Source organism: Vulpes vulpes, chromosome 9, assembly GCF_048418805.1.
Source record: "Vulpes vulpes isolate BD-2025 chromosome 9, VulVul3, whole genome shotgun sequence".
Taxonomy (NCBI): Eukaryota; Metazoa; Chordata; class Mammalia; order Carnivora; family Canidae; genus Vulpes; species Vulpes vulpes.
In genome coordinates, this window is record NC_132788.1 from 2291670 (window position 1) to 2308555 (window position 16886).

At 63.2% G+C, this 16886-nt stretch overlaps 1 protein-coding gene across 10 annotated transcripts in view; it reads left to right on the top strand.

Annotated features, from left to right (window-relative positions):
* Positions 1-16886, top strand: part of HDAC4 (histone deacetylase 4) — a 263985-nt gene that overhangs the window by 201803 nt on the left and 45296 nt on the right. For all 10 annotated transcript variants that reach the window (XM_072719004.1, XM_072719003.1, XM_072719005.1 and 7 more), the window contains 4 exons: positions 3344-3475; positions 6494-6606; positions 11405-11521; positions 11606-11804. In XM_072719004.1, coding sequence (XP_072575105.1) covers positions 3344-3475; positions 6494-6606; positions 11405-11521; positions 11606-11804 — 561 coding nt within the window. The remainder of the gene's footprint in view (positions 1-3343; positions 3476-6493; positions 6607-11404; positions 11522-11605; positions 11805-16886) is intronic.

Below are 16886 nucleotides of genomic sequence, written 5' to 3' on the forward strand. Positions count from 1 at the left end.
AGGGCCGCCGTCACGTGGAGCGCGGTGCAGCCCCAACCTCCCCAACCTCCCCGCTCTGCCCGGACCTCTCCGGGCTTTGCTAGTAACATGACGTTGGACCTCTTCCCTCCCGTGTTCCAAGTCTCTCCCCTTTCTCTCCCAGGGTCTCCTTCCCCCGCCGGCACTTCCGTCCTGTGTCGGCTCCCGTCCTCCGTGGGCAGGGGCTCGGGAGGGGAGCGGCTCCAGCACCTGCTCTGCACGCCCTGCCCCCAGAGCGGTACCTGCCTGCAGATGAGCCGACCCCCCCCGTACACAAGCCACAGGCCCTGAGGTCCCCTCTGCCCGACTGACCGGTACACGGTACCGGTAGCTGTTGTGCTGTGACTGACCCTCCGGGAAGGCCAGGGCTGGCTGGAATCGGTGTAGGTGCCGGGGCTCCTGAAGGGCAGGCTCTCCTCACCCGCAGGTGCTTCCTGCCCAAGGACGCGCAGGTGCTGGGGACGGTGTGGGATTTTAAGGTAAGAGTAGGAAGGTTTAGCCTGGCCTAATGTGCCACGTACCCAACTGCCTTTGAGGACAGACCTCCCCGGTGACCCACCTCCCCTGGGAGGAGCAGGGGCTGAGTTCGGGGACCCAGCGTCCTCCGTTTTGTTAGCGCTCGGCTGCTGGGAGCCACTTTGCCAGAACACGCCTTCCTCACGCTCTGGCCCCCAGCCTACCTGCCTACCCCGGCCTACCTGCTGGCCACGTGGGGAGCTGCCCCGTGGAGCCCGTGGGGGGTGCGCGGCCCTGCGCAGGGCAGGTGCCATCTAGCAGGTCTGCAGGTCCCCTGGGCGGGCTGCGGCGGGCTCGTATTCTCCGCTCTGGCTGCCGAGCAGAGCTGTTGGGGTTGCAGGCGTTTTGCAGGTTTCAAGAAATTTGCTTACGAGTATCTGGGCCACGGGTCACTGTGTCTTCTCCGTGGGGCCTGCAAACCCCACATTTCAGCTGGCTCAGCACCCGGACCAGCGGCTGCCAGAGAATGAGCCTTCTCCAGAGAAAAGGAGGGGTAGTGGGGCCTTCGCTCTACCTCAGAGCCCTTCCCAGCACAGCCATGGTCCTCGGGGCGGGAAAGAGATGAGGAAGTGGCTGCCTCCGCCCCTCCCGGTCTGCCTGCCTGCTGCCCAGCCCTTGTCCCTGGCCCTGCACCCAGAGGCTCCATGGGAGGTGGTCCTGGGGAGGCCCAGGGGGACGGGGAAGGGCCCAGCCCCGAGCCCCCCTGTTGCCTTACACTGGGCTGCAGGCAGGTCCCGCCTCGCTCAGCTCGGTGCTCTGCTCTCGTCCTGAGACACTCGGGATCTTCAGCACGTGTCCCGACCCTATGTCAGGTGCGGCCCTCAGAGGGGCGGCGCCGGGAGGGGTGGGGAGCCCTGAGTCGGGTCTGCCTTTGCAAAGAGCATCGCTAGGCTCACCTGGAACCAGGGAGGCTGCACAGATCCCTCAGGTGTCAGACTTTTCACGATCAATGTGGGGCAGGGGGAGTCATCTCTGGTGGTGCCGGTGGGGGTGTGAGCCGTGGTCGGGAGAGGGTGGGGTGGGGCCTGAGGACCAGCCCAGCGGCTGTGGGAGGTGGGAAGGGGCTCGGGGCCTGCTCGGTCCCATCGGTGAGTCACACCAGGGGTCTGGGTACCTCGGACGGGACGTGGCTGCCTGAGTGATGACCTGCCGGTGCCGTCACTCGACCAGGTGTGTTGAACATAGAGGGTGGCCTACAAGGCCTGGGGGGGTCGGGGTGCCGGACCCAGTACCATGGCCGGCCTGCCGCTGGCCCAGGGTGACCCGTCCACCCCGACGCCGTCTCCCGACGGGCTCTCTCATCAGGGGCCCGTGCCGCCCTGCAGTCTCAGAACAGCGACCGACCCCAGCTCGGCCCCCAGGTCGTTGGGACGCTTGGTGCTGGGAGGAGGGCTGTGATTTTCTTGCCTGTTGGTCACATGGGGTTGTGGCTTTTCCTCGTGTTAAATAACGGTCAGAAACTCAGCATAAAAGTAGAAGTGAATGAAACATGTAAACCTCCAGTCGCCTCAAAGTACATGCGAGAAGAATACCTGTCCTACTCTGCGCGGGAGTCCTCCCCCTTTCCTCCGCGAAGTCCTACAGGTGCACGGCCTCGCCCCACCCCAGGCGCTGCAAGGCGGGGAGGGCCTGCCTCCCTGCATTCACGCCGTGGGTCCGCAGCAGGTGGGGCATCCTGAGAGGTCTGGCAGCGCCGCGAGGCACGTCTTCGATTCCTCCGGGGAGCCCGGTGGAGCTGGCCCGCTGCCCCTTCCCGTCGCGGGGCCCTCGGCTGCCCTTTGGCTCCCAGAGCCCTTCGGGTCGCCAGCACCCCGCCGCCCTCTCCCCGGGGGACCGAGTCACCGTGCCCGAGGAATGCGCATGCCCCACCGCTTCAAACAGACCCAAACCGTCTTAGCTCTGATTCCAGAGGGAAATTCGGTGATATTGCTTGGTGCTCTGGAGAGCAGTGAACTTCCTGTTCCAGAAAGATTAAAAACAGCAGGGTTCCTGATGAAAAACAAACAAAAAGGTAAAAACGAGCTCACATGGAAGTGGTAGGAACTTGAAACTAGTCCAGCAAAATCTCAGAACTTGCACGTCACGGCGGGGGTCATCTGCCCCTGTCCGGCCCGGAGAGCGGATGCCCCTGGGGGTTGCAGATATTCCTGCCCAGGCGCGCGGCCGGGGCTCCCGGGGCGGCCTCACGCTGCAGTGCCTCTGCCTCCCGGCGGTGTGGCCACACGGGTCTGCGGGGCCCCGGGCTCCGGGCGCAGAGGCTCGGGAACCACTGATCCTAAACACGCGGGTTTGCAAAGCACGAGCAGAGCCGATGACGCACCAATCCAGGCGGAAAGGGCTGCATCCTGTGGTCAGGTGGCCTGTGAGGGAGACGGGGGCTCGCTGACCCCCAGGCAGGTGTGGCCGGGAGGATGTCCGTGGCACCCCAGGCAGCCGGAGCCCGGCAGGCGGCTTGTCTCCGGGTTGCTGGACGCTGAGGGGTGTCTGCGAGGCAGGTGAACGAGGAAGCGTATAATCTAGAAGCGGTGGTGACGCTGGTGGGCCAGCGCCCCGGATGACCAGCGCGGATGCCTAACGCTGTCCGAAGAAGCTTGGCCGAAGGCGTCGGGCAGGCTCTGTCCTTCGCACGGGGCTGGCGAGTGGACCACAAACCCCGCCCCGGCCCGAGGAGCGCTGCCTTCGCTCTGCCCCCCGCAGCATCCGTGGTACCCGAGCGTTTCCCCAGCGCGCCGAGCTCCTCGCCGCCAGGAAGAGCAACTGGACCCCAGTCGTGCCCGTCTGACTATAACCGTGTCTCCTTTCCTCGCAGCTTCTGAACCCAATCTGAAATTACGGTCCAGGCTAAAGCAGAAGGTGGCCGAGAGACGGAGCAGCCCCCTGCTACGCAGAAAAGATGGGCCAGTGGTCACCGCTCTGAAAAAGCGTCCGCTGGACGTCACAGGTAGGTCAGGCGGGTTGTGGGAGCTGTGCCCCCCCCCAGGCCCCAGGCCCGGCCCATCCTTCCCCGCGAGGCTCTCCCGGACCCCCTCGGAGACCCGCACCTCTGCACCGGCTCTCGGCCCTGGGGGCTGGCGGTGCGAGTCAAGAGCTGCCGCGGGGGCCCGGGCAGGGGTCTCCAGGAGCACAGGCACCTGCCCCGGCCCCCGGGCCCCGGCTCCGCCAGAGCAGTCGCTTCGACATTGCACAGGGCGTTTACGGGAACTTGCAGTTGAGGTTTCTGCGGAGGTTTAACCGGTCCTGCCCTGTTAGTGGTGAATCACATGGCTGCGATCTGCTCCACTGCCCATCCCTGGGAGTTGCCCTTGGCCGGAGTCCCGCAGGTGGGAAGGGGAGGATGAGCACAGTCCTGGGGGCTCGGAGCGAGCGCTGCTCTCGGCCCCCACCTAGTGGTGGACCTGCCGACGTGCGCCCGGCACAGCCAGACCCGGGGGCGCCCTCCTGCCCGAAGCTGCTCTCTCTTCCCCAGACGCACCCGCAAGGGTGCAGCCCACCTCGAAGTACGCCCACCCCCACCCTGAGGCGATACCCCATCTCGGGGTGCGTCCCACGTCATGCAGGCGCACATCACACTCCCAGAGTCAGCACCGGATAAGGGGGAGGAGGAAACGTAGTTGCACAGGGCACAGCGACCCATTAGAAAACCTGGGCTCTTGGTGGCCGCCTGCCTGTCGGCGCGAGGTTCTCGGTGCTGTCGTCCTGTGCCGGCGACCCGCCCCGCACACACCCGACTGAGCCCCAGCACCCTTGTGTGAGGGGGAGGCTTCGAGGGCCCCCCCGGCCCGGCCCACTGTGCCTCCTCCAAGCACCTGCCCCGGAGGGTTTGTGTGCAAGGGCCCGAGCCCTTCGTGGTTTCCACGTGGGGTTCAGTGCTGGGGTTCAGTGTAGACAGGCCTGGTCGGAAGTCAGGGAGTGTCGTCACCGCGTCTCGCCCGCCGGGGATTCCATTCAGAGTCATGAGTTAAAGCCCCGTCTCAGCACAGATGCAGCTCTGTTTGCTTTGAGGAGCGCCTGGCCGTGGGCCGGCAGCTCCGATGGGCAGGACGGCCGCGTGTCTATTCCTAGCCCCGCAGTCGGGGAGACGGAACCGTCCACAGGCTCCTTCCCGTGTTCACGTCGTCAGCCTGGGGCCGTTTAATGCCACTGAGTCAGCAGCGGGCTGTGCGCAGAAATAGGGACACGGGTCCTCGCCTCCCAGGAGCTCAGCATCTCATTGGAGAGACCCGAGCATCAGATGGGGCCCAGCCAACACACCGTGCCCGCCACACCGGTGCTGGGCCGTGGCACGTGCAGAGTGCACGCCAAGGAGGCCGGGCAGGAGAGGCTGCGGAATGCGAGGCGGAGGAGTGCGGCTGGCACAGGCGCGAGGCGAGACGGGCTTCGGGCCCTCACAGAGCCCAGGCCGCCGGGGCAGGATGCAGCGCTGCCTTTCCAGGAGAAGGGAAAACACGGAGATCAGGGAAGCCGGTCCCCACAGAGCCAGGGGAGCTCCTCTGCCGCACCGGGAGGTGGTGTCTCCTGGGGGAGAGCACAGCGGCCGGCCTGCGGGCAGGGGGTGGGAGGGGCGGGTGTGGGGCCAGCTGGCAGGAGACCGGCCACGGGACGGGCCAGGTTCACAGCTGCTTCTCCCCCTTGCTCACCAAGGCTGCGCGTGCCGCGGGAGCCGATGGTACATGAGCCGCTTGTGCGCACACGCGTCTGAGCCGTTGGAGCTCCCAGCAGGGCACACCTCCTTCCAGTCTTTCTTCCGTGCGTCCGTCCCACCGCCAAGCTCATGCCACGTGTGCGCCCACCCGCACTCACTCGATACTGCTCACGGGCACTTTTGCGCACCCCGAATGGTGCCCCCGTTGCTCTGACCAGTGTTGACCTGGTCACCGTGCTGGGGGGCACACACTGCAGGGCGTAGTGGTGGAACCCTGCGTGCAGCTTGGGATAGGGTCGCGGAGGAGGCGGCCCGCGGGGGCCACGGGGACGGCACCCAAGGGCAAGGCGGTGGCCTCCGTCCATCAGGGAGGACGCACATCTGTCTTCATGCAGGAAGTCTAGCAGCGGCTCGGCCCGGGGTCAGGGGTGCTTCTCAGGGGCTCCCGGTTAGTGACAAACAAGTAAACGTGGTTTCCCAGGGAGAGGAGTGAGCCCTGGATTGGAGTGTAGGGTGGGGCGGGGGCCTGGTCTGAGCTCGCGGTCCGTGTCTGGGACGGCCGGTGGCCCACTGGCGAGCCTGTGCTGACGACTGCCTGGTCAGAGGACCGGGGACCACAGAGCTCCCCATGCGTGGTGATGCCATCGTCAAAGTGCCATGAACCCAAAGTAGGAGGACACGGGAGGCCTGTGGACGTGGAGCGTCAGCACCGTGGCCAGGCTGGCGTGGCAGGGAGGCGCGGGGGGCAAACATGCCTCAGGCGCGGCCAGTTGCAGAGGGGCCTGGTCCCGTTGGCAGGGCCGGGCCACTGCCCCCCGTAAAGTTACCTGGGGGACAACTCGGCGAGTGATTTCAGGTGACGCTGACCCGTCACAGACGCCGCCGCTAGCAGGCCTTCCCCTGGGTGTTTGATGTCGCGTAGGAAACACGAGAGCGGTTAATTCAAAGGGAAGGGAGCCCCGCGGCCCGCGGCCCTGGCAGTGAGCGCAGCAGCTGACCCCTCCCTGTGCGGGGTCCTCGCCTTCTGTGCTTCCTGGTCTTTGTTAGGTTGTTGGTGAGCGGTTCAGACCACCTTGGAGCTCAGGACGACGTGGGTAACGCGCGCAGCTTGCAAGGCTCCGCGGGGGCCTCTCGGGAGCTGAGCGTTTGCAGAGCTCACGGGGAAGTAAAACCAAAAGTGGGGAAATAGCCTCCCAGCCCCCGTTCGGGAGCCGAGGGCACGTCCTTTTGTGATGTGATTTCTGCCAGTCAGCGAGCGGGAGCGCAAGTGCCCGGGTCCCCGCACGGCGCGGCTCACGGATGTCTCTCCGCCCACAGACTCGGCGTGCAGCAGCGCCCCCGGCTCCGCTCCCAGCTCCCCCAACAACAGCTCCGGGAACGTCAGCGCGGAGAACGGGATCACACCTGCCGTGGCGAGCATCCCGGCCGAGGTCAGTGTGCGCTTTCCGTTCGGGCCTGTTCCCTGCGTCGGCCCAGCTGGCCTCCCTGAGGTGCCGCGCTTTGCGGCTGCCCCCGGCCTTGGCCGTCCAGGTCGGGAGGCTCCCTGGACAGGGCCCCTTCCTGCCACGGGCGCTGCGCCTCCTTGACAGGGACACGGCTTTGAACACAGCCTGTCGTCCCGGCCTCTTTTGAGCGTATTTATTTAGGCCGATTCAGAGCACACACCGCGTGCCAGTGGGGCCTCGGATGCCCTGCTCCCAAGTGTCCCTGGGGCTCTGCACGGTGGCCGGGCGCGGGAACAACACAGAATCACGTAGGAACCGGTGTTGGATGGGAACGGAGGGACTCGCTGTGCCTTAGGAACGCTCAGCCAACAAACACGCATCCGTGTGTCCGGGGGGAGCAGAGCGACACGGGGCGTGTGCTGAGGGCGTCTGGCCGTTAGCAACGCCAGGGGTGGCGTTTCGGAGATGCCAGGCTGACCTCCAGCCTCAGGCCGCAGGGCCAGTCGCCCTCACCCTGCCCGTCAGACCCCAGGTGTGCTGCGGTTGAGAGGGACGTGGGCGCAGAGAGGGTTATGGACTCACTTGGCAGAGGGCGGGAGGGCACCCTGGGGAGACGAGGTGGAGGGGCCCGGGCTGCCTGCTGGGGCTGCCTTGGGCCAGACCTGGGCCAGGGTGACTTTCTGGGCAGTAGTTTCCAGGACCTGCCTTGTGTGTTCATTGCACAAGCGTCCCTGGAGCTCCTGCCGCGGGGCAGCCCCGTGCTGGGCCCTGGGGACCAAGGGCCAGGGGGCAGCCAGCAGCCGGCTCCCGTGCAGGAAGCCGTGTGGACTGGGAGAGGCGGGCGCTGGCCGGTACGCAGGAGGAGCGAGAGGACGTCAGGCTCGCCGAGCGAGGCCAGGGGCCTGGGGTGACCGCGGGGGGAGCCACCCGGCTCCAGGTCTTCCAGCAAACTCGGCCCAAAGCGCCGTCCGCGTCCTGCCGCAGACGGTCCCACCGAGTGGGAGGCTCTCCTGAGTCCTTCCTGAAGTCGCAGGAGGCTACGGTTCACTAGATAGGGTTCCTCACGCCGCTCCCAGATGCCTAGAAAGGAATCCTGCCCTCGCCAAGGGTTGACAGACCTTAGTTGGGATACGCGGGCGCCAGCACTGAGCATTTTCGCAGGTTTGTGGACCGTGACGCGAGGACGCGGCAGCCGAGGTCGTATTGTGCCTCCTCGCACCTCGCGTCCTCCCACATCCCGTCCTTCCGTCCCGTCTCCCCAGCGCCCCGTGTAAGCACCTATTAGGTTACTCCAGGGCTTTGAACCCAGAGGTCATGGCTGCCATGGCCTGGAGCCCGCGTCCCGGGTCGTTCCAGCCCCGGCCGGCGGTCCCCCCTGCTGTCTGACCCGGGCACTTAGGAACCGGCGGCTCCTCCCGTGCGGTGCCTGGCGGACGGGGGTCTGCACTGTTCCGGTTTAAATTACGTGCTAATTTCTGCACGTCCTGCGTTCACAGGACTTAAGCTGCCACGAAGTAGTAGAAGTGAAGGGATTGACAAGGAGAGTGAAAGGGCCCTTGTCCTGTTTGCATCCGAGGGTCCCTGTGGCCGGCAGGGTGGTCTCTGACGTCCTCTCCTGTGACCTCCGCGGACTCGGGGTCTGAGAGCATCCGAGCACTCCCGAGACCACCGTGCAGGACCCGGCGGCCCCCCCGGCCTGCAGCCCCGTCACCGCTGCCCCGGGAGGGCCCCCGTACACAGAGGAAGCCGGCGGCTCCCCCGGCTCAGAACCCCGGGCGCCAGGCGGGGTGCGGCCCGCAGCCCCGACCCGGTGTGCAGCGCCGGAGCTGACGCGCAGGGCAGAGCGAGGCCCCAACGGCGCATGCGGGCCATCAGCATCCAAGTCATTCTCAGAAGGCTGCGTTATATCTAAAAATAAATTAGGTAAAAAAATAAAAAGTGATTATAAAGAGGAAATTATAACTTTGCAGACATTAGGATGTCTGCTTATTTTGTTCTCGGGTGATTACCATCCAGTGGGGCCGCGCCTTCCTCGGCAGGCTCCACCGTTCTTCCTGAAGCATCGTTTGTTGATATTTCTCTTACTTGTGACAAAAAGAATGTTTCTGTCAAGGGAAAATGCTTTCCTCGGGGCTTGTTGGTGAGGCCTGCGCGGCTTCCCGGTGAGCAGAGCGAGGCAGCTCCGTGATTGCTCCAGGACAACGTGCACCAAGCGCCCGGAGCCAACAACCCTTTCCTCCCTGCTCTGCCCTCGCGGCCTCGGAACAAAGAGTGTGAGGTGTTTCCACGCGACCCTGAAACGGGACCACGCTCCGCAGCAGCCTCGGGAATCCCGCAGGGTCTGGGGCATCCGCCCACACCTTCGGGTGGTCCAGGCACACGCCCCTCTATCACACTTTGGAGATGTTGCTTTTTATTCTTTTTTTTTGTTTAACAAGCCAAAGGTTCCAGCTTCCGCGGGGAAGTCACTGCAGACGGGCTGGAAGCGGCAGGGGAACCGGGGTTCCAAGTGGAGCCTGAAGTCGGGCCCAGGTTGCACCCTCCCGTGGGACAGCGTGACGGGGAGCAGCTGCTTCCCACGGACGAGCAGGGAAGGTGGTTTCCCGAGACGGAATCCGCCCGGGTGACGCTGCCGGGAAGGCTGCTGCAGTGACAGCGGAGGACCGAGCAGTTCCCTGCGCTCCGGGGACAGAGCGGCGGTCGCAGAGCCGGGCTCCAGGCCTGGAGGACGTTCTCCTGCAGGTGCAGCGTCGTCCAGCAGCGCCACGCGCGCCAGGGAGGCCGCGAGGGGAAGTCAAGCCACGCGGCAAATTGTCGTCTTAGCTCAGGAAGCCGCCACACGCCCTGGCCTGGGCCCCACCTGGACCCTCAGCGGCCGCGACATCGAGGCGGGACCTGCTCCGGTGCAGGGACGGCGGCTCGCTGGGTGCTCCGACGGGGCCAGCATTTTATAGCAGCGAGGTGGCTTTCAGTTAAGGCGCGGACATTGTGTTTTTATTTATTTTTATTTATTTTTTTATTTTATTTTTTATTTATTATTTTTTTATTTTTTATTTTTTTAAAGATTTTTTATTTATTTATTCATGAGAGACACAGAGAGAGAGAGGCAGAGACACAGGCAGAGGGAGAAGCAGGCTCCATGCAGGGAGCCCAACATGGGACTCGATCCCAAGACTCCAGGATCACGCCCTGGGCCAAGGGCAGGCGCTAAACCACTGAGCCCCCCAGGGATCCCCGACATTGTGTTTTTAGACCTAGTTCTGTTGCACACCCGAGGCTGCAGCATTGCGTAAGTGTGACTTTCCCGAGCACTGGGAACCTGGTATATTCAGGGGACTGGCTTCATGGCGGCTGCGACCAGGCCCGCGGCAACCCCGCGGTGAGCCGGGCGGCAGTTGGTCCACCCTGTTGTCTACAGCGACGTGGTGACTGTCGCTGGCACCTTGGGCCTGAGGTCTGAAGGCACCGAGTGTTTCTCCTCTTGGTCACGTACCACAGGCGAGAGGAGCTCCGAGGACGGGGTCGGCGCCCATCACTCCTGCGATTTTCTGTCCTGTGGACTCTGCAGAGCCTCAGCCGGCGCCCGGCGACACCGTGTGTTCCTTCCCTCCACCCCTCGGCTCGTGACGGCCACCGAGGATCTACTCCGGGGATGCTGGGGTGTAAACGGCGTCCTCACAGCAAAGGACCTCATCCTCGAAGCAAAAAGATGTTGAGTGGGTGACACGCTGAGATCCTCAGAGGGTGCTCCCGCTGATGACCTCCCCGTCTGTCCCCAGTCCTCCCTCTCTCTGCTTTTGAGAAAACGGCCCGTTCTACAACTCGGTTTCCTGACTCAACAACCCAACATCAATGCGATTCCAGCCAGTCGAGGAAGTTTTCCCCGCCTCCCTCCCGAGAGCCCCGTGTCCCTTCGTCTCTTCAGCCTTGGACACGCTGCGGGACACGCAGCCCTCTGCTTCTGTGGGCGCCGTGGCCGTGGCCCTCCTGGGGCCTCCCCGCGCCGACATCGTGTCGTAGGCGTCCGTCCTATGAGTGGAGTTTTAGGATCAAAAGTCAGATAAATTTTCAAGGCTCCTGACGTGGATTGCTCAATTTCCTGCACAAAGAAAAAGCACCAGCTCTTACCCACCCGGCAGCGTGCTTCCCTGTTCCTGGGGCCAACAGCCTATGCTCAGTTGTGAAACTCTTGGCCAACTCGATAGGTTTTAAAACATATTTTTAGATTTACTGATGATGTCGAGTTTTTGTTCCATGAGCTTATTCTCCCTTAATAATCAGCGCTTCGTCATTTGCCTTTCTATGTGCTTTTCTCCTTGTTAATAATTATTTGATTCATGAGCTCTTTATATATTCAGGTTTCTCTGCCCAACACAGGGTCAACATTGCTGCGACCGTTATTTGCCTTTTCTGGGAGGGATTTATTTTAATGCCCATTTTCTTTGGTTTCTGCCTCTGATGTCATGTGTGAAAAGACCTTCCCAACCAAGAATATATTTTAAAATATATAAATCCCATAGATTTCCTCGGGAGTTTAGTGAATTAGCAATCTGAAAAAGAGCAAACGAGTCTGGTAGATTGTGAGTCGACGTTTCGGTGGCCCGCTCCGAGGTGTTCTGCTCGCCCGTGTGCTGAGCGTGTTGACGTACATCTGTACTGTGGCGTCTCAGGGTTCAGCAGGGCCCCCCAGAGCCTTTCCTGTCGTCATTTCTCGTGGCGTGCGCTGGCCGCGCTCGTCAGAGACCCGACCGCGTGTGACGGCCGTCGTGTGTTCTGTCTCCAGACCGGCTTGGCGCACAGACTCGTGACTCGAGAAGGCTCCGTGGCCCCGCTCCCCCTGTACACGTCACCGTCCCTGCCCAACATCACGCTGGGACTGCCCGCCACCGGCCCTTCCGCGGTGAGTAGGCGTCGGCGGGTGTGCGTGGAGGGGGGCGGCCGGCCCCGGCCCTCGGTCCCCGGCGTCACAGTAGTGCCTCTGCAGGGGGCGGCCGGTCAGCAGGACGCCGAGAGACTCGCCCTCCCGGCCCTCCAGCAGCGGATCCCCCTCTTCCCCGGCACCCACCTCACTCCCTACCTGAGCACGGCGCCCCTGGAGCGGGACGGCGGGGCCGCGCACAACCCCCTCCTGCAGCACATGGTCTTACTGGAGCAGACGCCTGCGCAGACGCCCCTCGTCACAGGTGAGCACGGGGGCTGGGGCGGGCCCGCGGGGAGACCCCTCTCCACCCCCTCCCCCGTCGGGCGTGGGATCTCATAAACCAGGGCTCGCTTGCAAGACGAGGTAGACGGTGCAAAACTGGGCGTCGGGCGTCCCTGCCGTGCAGCCTCGAGAGAGAGAGACGGCTTCCCCGTCTGCGCTTGCCTCTGGGTCGAGGGGAACGTGTGACAGAAGCCCGCAGGCGACTGTAGGCGCTGGTCCGTTTCTGCTCGCAGGAAACCCGTTTTAATGTGCTCTGTCTACGTAATGCTTATGTTTAGGGGAAAAAATAGGAAATTAGCGATTTGCCTGGCAACAACCCTGTTAGCATCAGCGGTGACGAATGTGTGGATTTGCTGCAAGACGAGGACGTGCCCAGCTGCACGACGTCCCTCACGTCTGCATCGTCCCCGGCTTCGTGCTCGGCTTCCCAGAGAAGCCGTGTTCATTTGTTCAGGATTAAAATCTAAACTAAGCTCGGAGCCGCCCCCTTTCACACCCCCTGACACTTGGGTGGAAAACAAGGTGCTCAGTGGGTCATGGAGTCCCGACCCATGGGCGCAAGGGGCCGCGTCCTGCCCTCCTGTGTGCCTGTGTGTCCGCAGAGGTGGCGAGCTCCGTCGTCCATCAGCGCTCCTTCCTTCCGTGTGTCCGTCTGGTCCCCCCGACGCTTGCAGTGGGGTCACCATCCTCAGAGCTGAGGGGTCCTCGGCGAGCTGGGGCAGCTGTGCGTCTCCCTGACCTCTGGGCAGTGGGTCATGAGCACAGGGTCTTGAGGGTTTTATCTGAAATTGCATCTGAGTCCGTGACACTGAGCCGAGAGGGGCACCCGGATCCCCATCGCGTGTCCTTCATCAGCACGTCAGCTACACCGGACCCTCCTCGTGATCCCAGGCCCCTGCTCGCTCACGTCATCAGGCGCACATCTGCGTGTCACCCTCCTCCCCACCCCCACACGCTGCTGTCACCCACCACAAAAGAGCATTCTTTTTTTTTTTTTTTTAAGGAAGTTATTTACCTATTTGAGAGAGAGGGAAAGCGGGAGAGAGCACCAGCGGGGGGAGGAGCACAGGGAGCAGCAGCCTGCCCGCCGAGCTGGGTCCCGGGACCCTGGGGTCATGACACACGGCCGGCCGAGCCCCCGGTGCCCCTCACAGAGAGCCCTTAATGCCGCGTCCCCCAGCTCGCTGGGAAGCAGTCCTCCCCACAGGACGCGAGGGACAGTCCTACACGAACCTCAGCCCCGCAGCTCCCTCGCTGGCCTGACCCCCTGTGGTTGGCCACGTTGCTGCCCCGCGCTCCGCGGGTGGTCTCCCGGCCCCGTCTGCGGCAGCAGCCCGGCCTGCTCTCGCCCGCCTCTGGCCCCCTTGCCCGGCACCTGTGAGCCCCTATGTGCCGCCCCCCCCCCCACCCGGCCCCCAAACCCACAGGCCCCCTCCTGGTCCCTGGGCACCCAGCTGGAGGCAAGGCCATGCCCGAGAACACGACGCCTTCATCTCTGCTCTGTCCCAGCTCCCTGACTTTGGGATTTCTCCCTGGTGCCGTGACTCAGTTTCCCCACAAGTGAAGCAGGTAATCTGCCCGCTGAGTTTTATGAGGGTTAAACGAGGTGCGTGTTAACACAGTGGTGTCCCGTTAGACGCCAGCCGTGGTCGTGGTGGTTACTTTTGGGTTGAGAACTTTAACCCTTCAACCTCGCTGTCGCCCTCACGTCCCCCAGGCCGCCCCGTCCGTCCTTGCCCACCCCCTGCCTGCAAGCAGGGTCTCTGGGAGCACGCACGCCCCTGACAGGGCTTCCTGCCCCTGCAGGTCTGAGGGCAGAGCCGTCCAGGCAGGAGCCCTGGCCTCATGTGGCCACTAAAGCTGAAGATATGAGTTAAGACCCGAAAGCAAAGTGCCCGTTTGGCTTCTCAGCCCACGTGGGGCTTAGTGGGTGCCCGTGTGGCCATGGCTGCCGGCCACGTGAATGTGGCACGTTCATGCCGGGCAGGGTGGGGGGCCGTGAAGGCCTGGCTCTCGGTGGCACAGGAGCAAGCCCCCTGCTGCCCGCGTGGCACACGGGGTGTGGGCTCGCCCTTCAGCCAGGGCCGCCCTTCTCGCCCCCTGGGCCAGCTCACAGGCTGGCTGTGCCCCAGGCCCTGTCCCTGCCCCCGCCCCGTGTGACCTTCCTCCCATGTGCTCTGCCCTCGTCTGCTGAAACTCCTGCCTCCTGCTCACCAGACCTTGGGTGGGCGGCTCAGGGGAGCAAGAAGGAGCAGGTGTTGTACCTGGTGGACGTGGCGTTGTGCTCGGGGCCCACGCCGGGGCTGAGGGGAGCAGACAGGCAGCTTGCCCTGGTTGCACCTCTGAGCGTCGGGCTCTGCTGGTTCCTGCAGCAGTGGTTACGTGAGTCCTGGTAAGGGCTTGAGCACGACTGGCTGTGGGTGCTTCTCTACCTGGGTCCTCGCCCGGACTGTTAGCCGTGGCCGGGCCTCCAGAAGCTCCAGCAGACCGACTGGTCCACGCAGGCCCCTCCACACCCGGACGTCCTTGTGGTGCTCGGGTCTGCTCGTGTGCAGCCTGGATTGCAAGCCGCGGCTTAGACCCAAGTCTTGCCCGGCCTACTGTCTTTTGAAGGGTCGTTAAGGCTTTCCCCGTGGCCGGTAGGGCCGTGCAGTGCATGAAATGGATTTCTAAGGATGCAGGCCAAGAGGGCTCCTCCAGTGTGAATTCACCTTAACCAGAACCCCACAGCGTGAAGGCCAGCGCAAAGGCCAGCGCCTCAGAACGGCCCAGATCACCAGGGCAGCCTGAGTCTGCACCTTCCTTGCCTCTTCGCCCCCGCGTCTGGTGGGGCGCGTCTAAGTGGGGCCTTCGTTTGCAAACTCACCAGTTAGAGCTGAGTGTAGCACGTCCTGAAAGGTGTCCCTGTCCTGGACCCCAAAGGGACTTGTGCCAGGGCGGTGGGCGGGAAGAGCAGACCCTCGGGTGAGCTCCCAGCCGGCCGGGTGCTCAGGGAAAGAGGCCCCACGCGGCCTGCTGTCCGGAGCAGGGCCCAGGAGCCGCAGGTCAGCATCTGCCCCCACACCGCGCCCAGCTGGACACCCCGGGCCCCTGCAGGCAGCGGTCACCTGGGACAAAATTCAATCCCACCGTAGTGTGGTTTTACACATAAAAGTCGATAGATACCAAGAACTACATGATGGTCTGTCGTCAGAGATCCCTGTTCATGACCTAAGGGGTCAGTGGGAAGGAACCTGGCCGGTAAGGGCTTTGCTACTCACAGGTTAGGACATTCAGTTTCCTGCAATGCGACCAGGCCCCAAGGGCGACGGCCCCCTGCACTTTACACCCCACGAGGCCCATAGTGAAATTGGGGGTGGGTGAGGTGGACCAGAGCAGGGTCCTCCCAGCATCTGCCCTGTCTCCACGGGGATGGCGGCCTGTGTCTTCAGGGCACGTCCACCCCGCGTGAAGGCAGCCCTCTGCTTGGGGGGAGCCTCTCGTCGTAGGGGAGGCAGCAGGCGCCACCAGACCCAGGCTCACGGTCACGCGGGGCCATCGGAGCCGCCTGTTCCTGCTCCGTTGCCAGCCCTGGAAGCGGAAAGTGGACCTCTGTGGAGTCGGGTTCCTGCCCTGGAGCCCAGAGAAGCTTCTCTGTGGAACATGGGGCCGTCCAGCTTACCCGGCGCGGCTCTGCTGCTCCGTCACATGCTTTACTTCCTTCCCGGTGCCCACTGAGGCCGGAGAAACATCCACCACCAAGCCGCGGCCCCTCTGATTCCGTAAACGCAGCTTCGCGTGGCGGCCTTCCGCGCGTTCACCCTCGTGACACCTAGGTCAACGGCAAGAATCCCAAAACCCCTTCTTAGGGATGTGCTTTGTGTTTTGTTTTTTTAAATATTTTAGGAGACCTGATCGGGAATGAGCCAGTCTTCTGTGTTACTAACCTTAATCTAGAAGCCAAGCAGAGTTAAGATGATTTCTGTTTGCAGAAAACAGTGGGCTGGACGGGTGATGGCAGTTCCAGGGACAGAGGTGACCGACTTGTCAGAAGGCTAGTGAGGGAGTTTCATAAGGCTTGGATCTTGTCTGTGGGTGTGCTCTTGCTGTCTGCGTGCAAAATTTAGAACTCAGCACCCGTGAAGGTACAAGGGACAGATTGAGACCACAGGGCTCCCCGGGGGGACACGGGCAGGGGCACCCGCCCATCGGGGCCTCTTCCGGCAGCTCTGGGGGCCGTGCTCTCGGGTCACGTGCTCATCCCAGGCAGACGTGACCTGGGTCCTCCCCCTGAGCCTTGTCCGTGTGTGTCCATCCACCTGAGGCCGCCAGGGCAGCAGGCACGCGGGAGCAGGTTTAGTCCACCCTTTCGTCCATAAAACCACAGGAAAACGATAAACTGCCTAAACCCACAGTTTGCAAAAGTAAAACTGCAGATGGATAAAAAACTTGCAGAAGAAAAGATGTTGGACATCCCGAGTCTCTGAAGAGGTGGCCTTTTAAAATAAGATTCAGATCACATTAAAACAGGACCACGTATCCATACAGATTCCTAAACCTTCAGTCCAGGCGCAGGTGCTTGAGGCAGCTGGTGGGCAGGTAGACGGGCAGGTAGGTGGGCAGCTGACAGGCAGGTAGGCATGGGCAGGTAGATGGGCAGGTAGGCAGGCAGGTAGGTGGACAGGTAGGTGGGCAGCTGGCGGGTAGGTGCGGGCAGGTAGGCAGGCAGCTGGCGGGCAGGTAGGTGTGGGCAGAACCTTCGCAGGAACCAGTAGAGGGTCTCGACGAGACGCCTCAGGATTTTCACGCACATTGATGCCGTCTTTGTGACGTCACCGCTTGAAAAGACCCTTAAAAGATCTGATCCTGAGGCCGTTTTGTTCCCTCACAACGTGGTTTCCGGCTCAGCAGGGAAGGGCCATCTCCAGGGCCTTCCGGGACACACCAGGCCAGCGGGGCCTCCGCGGCGGGTCTCGGTGTGACACGAGCCACTCCGGCCGCCTGTGGTGCTGCTCAGGCCAAAACAAGCCCTGGAAGCGCGTCTCTAGGGCCCAGGGTGTCTGGGGGTGACATGGGGCCCCTG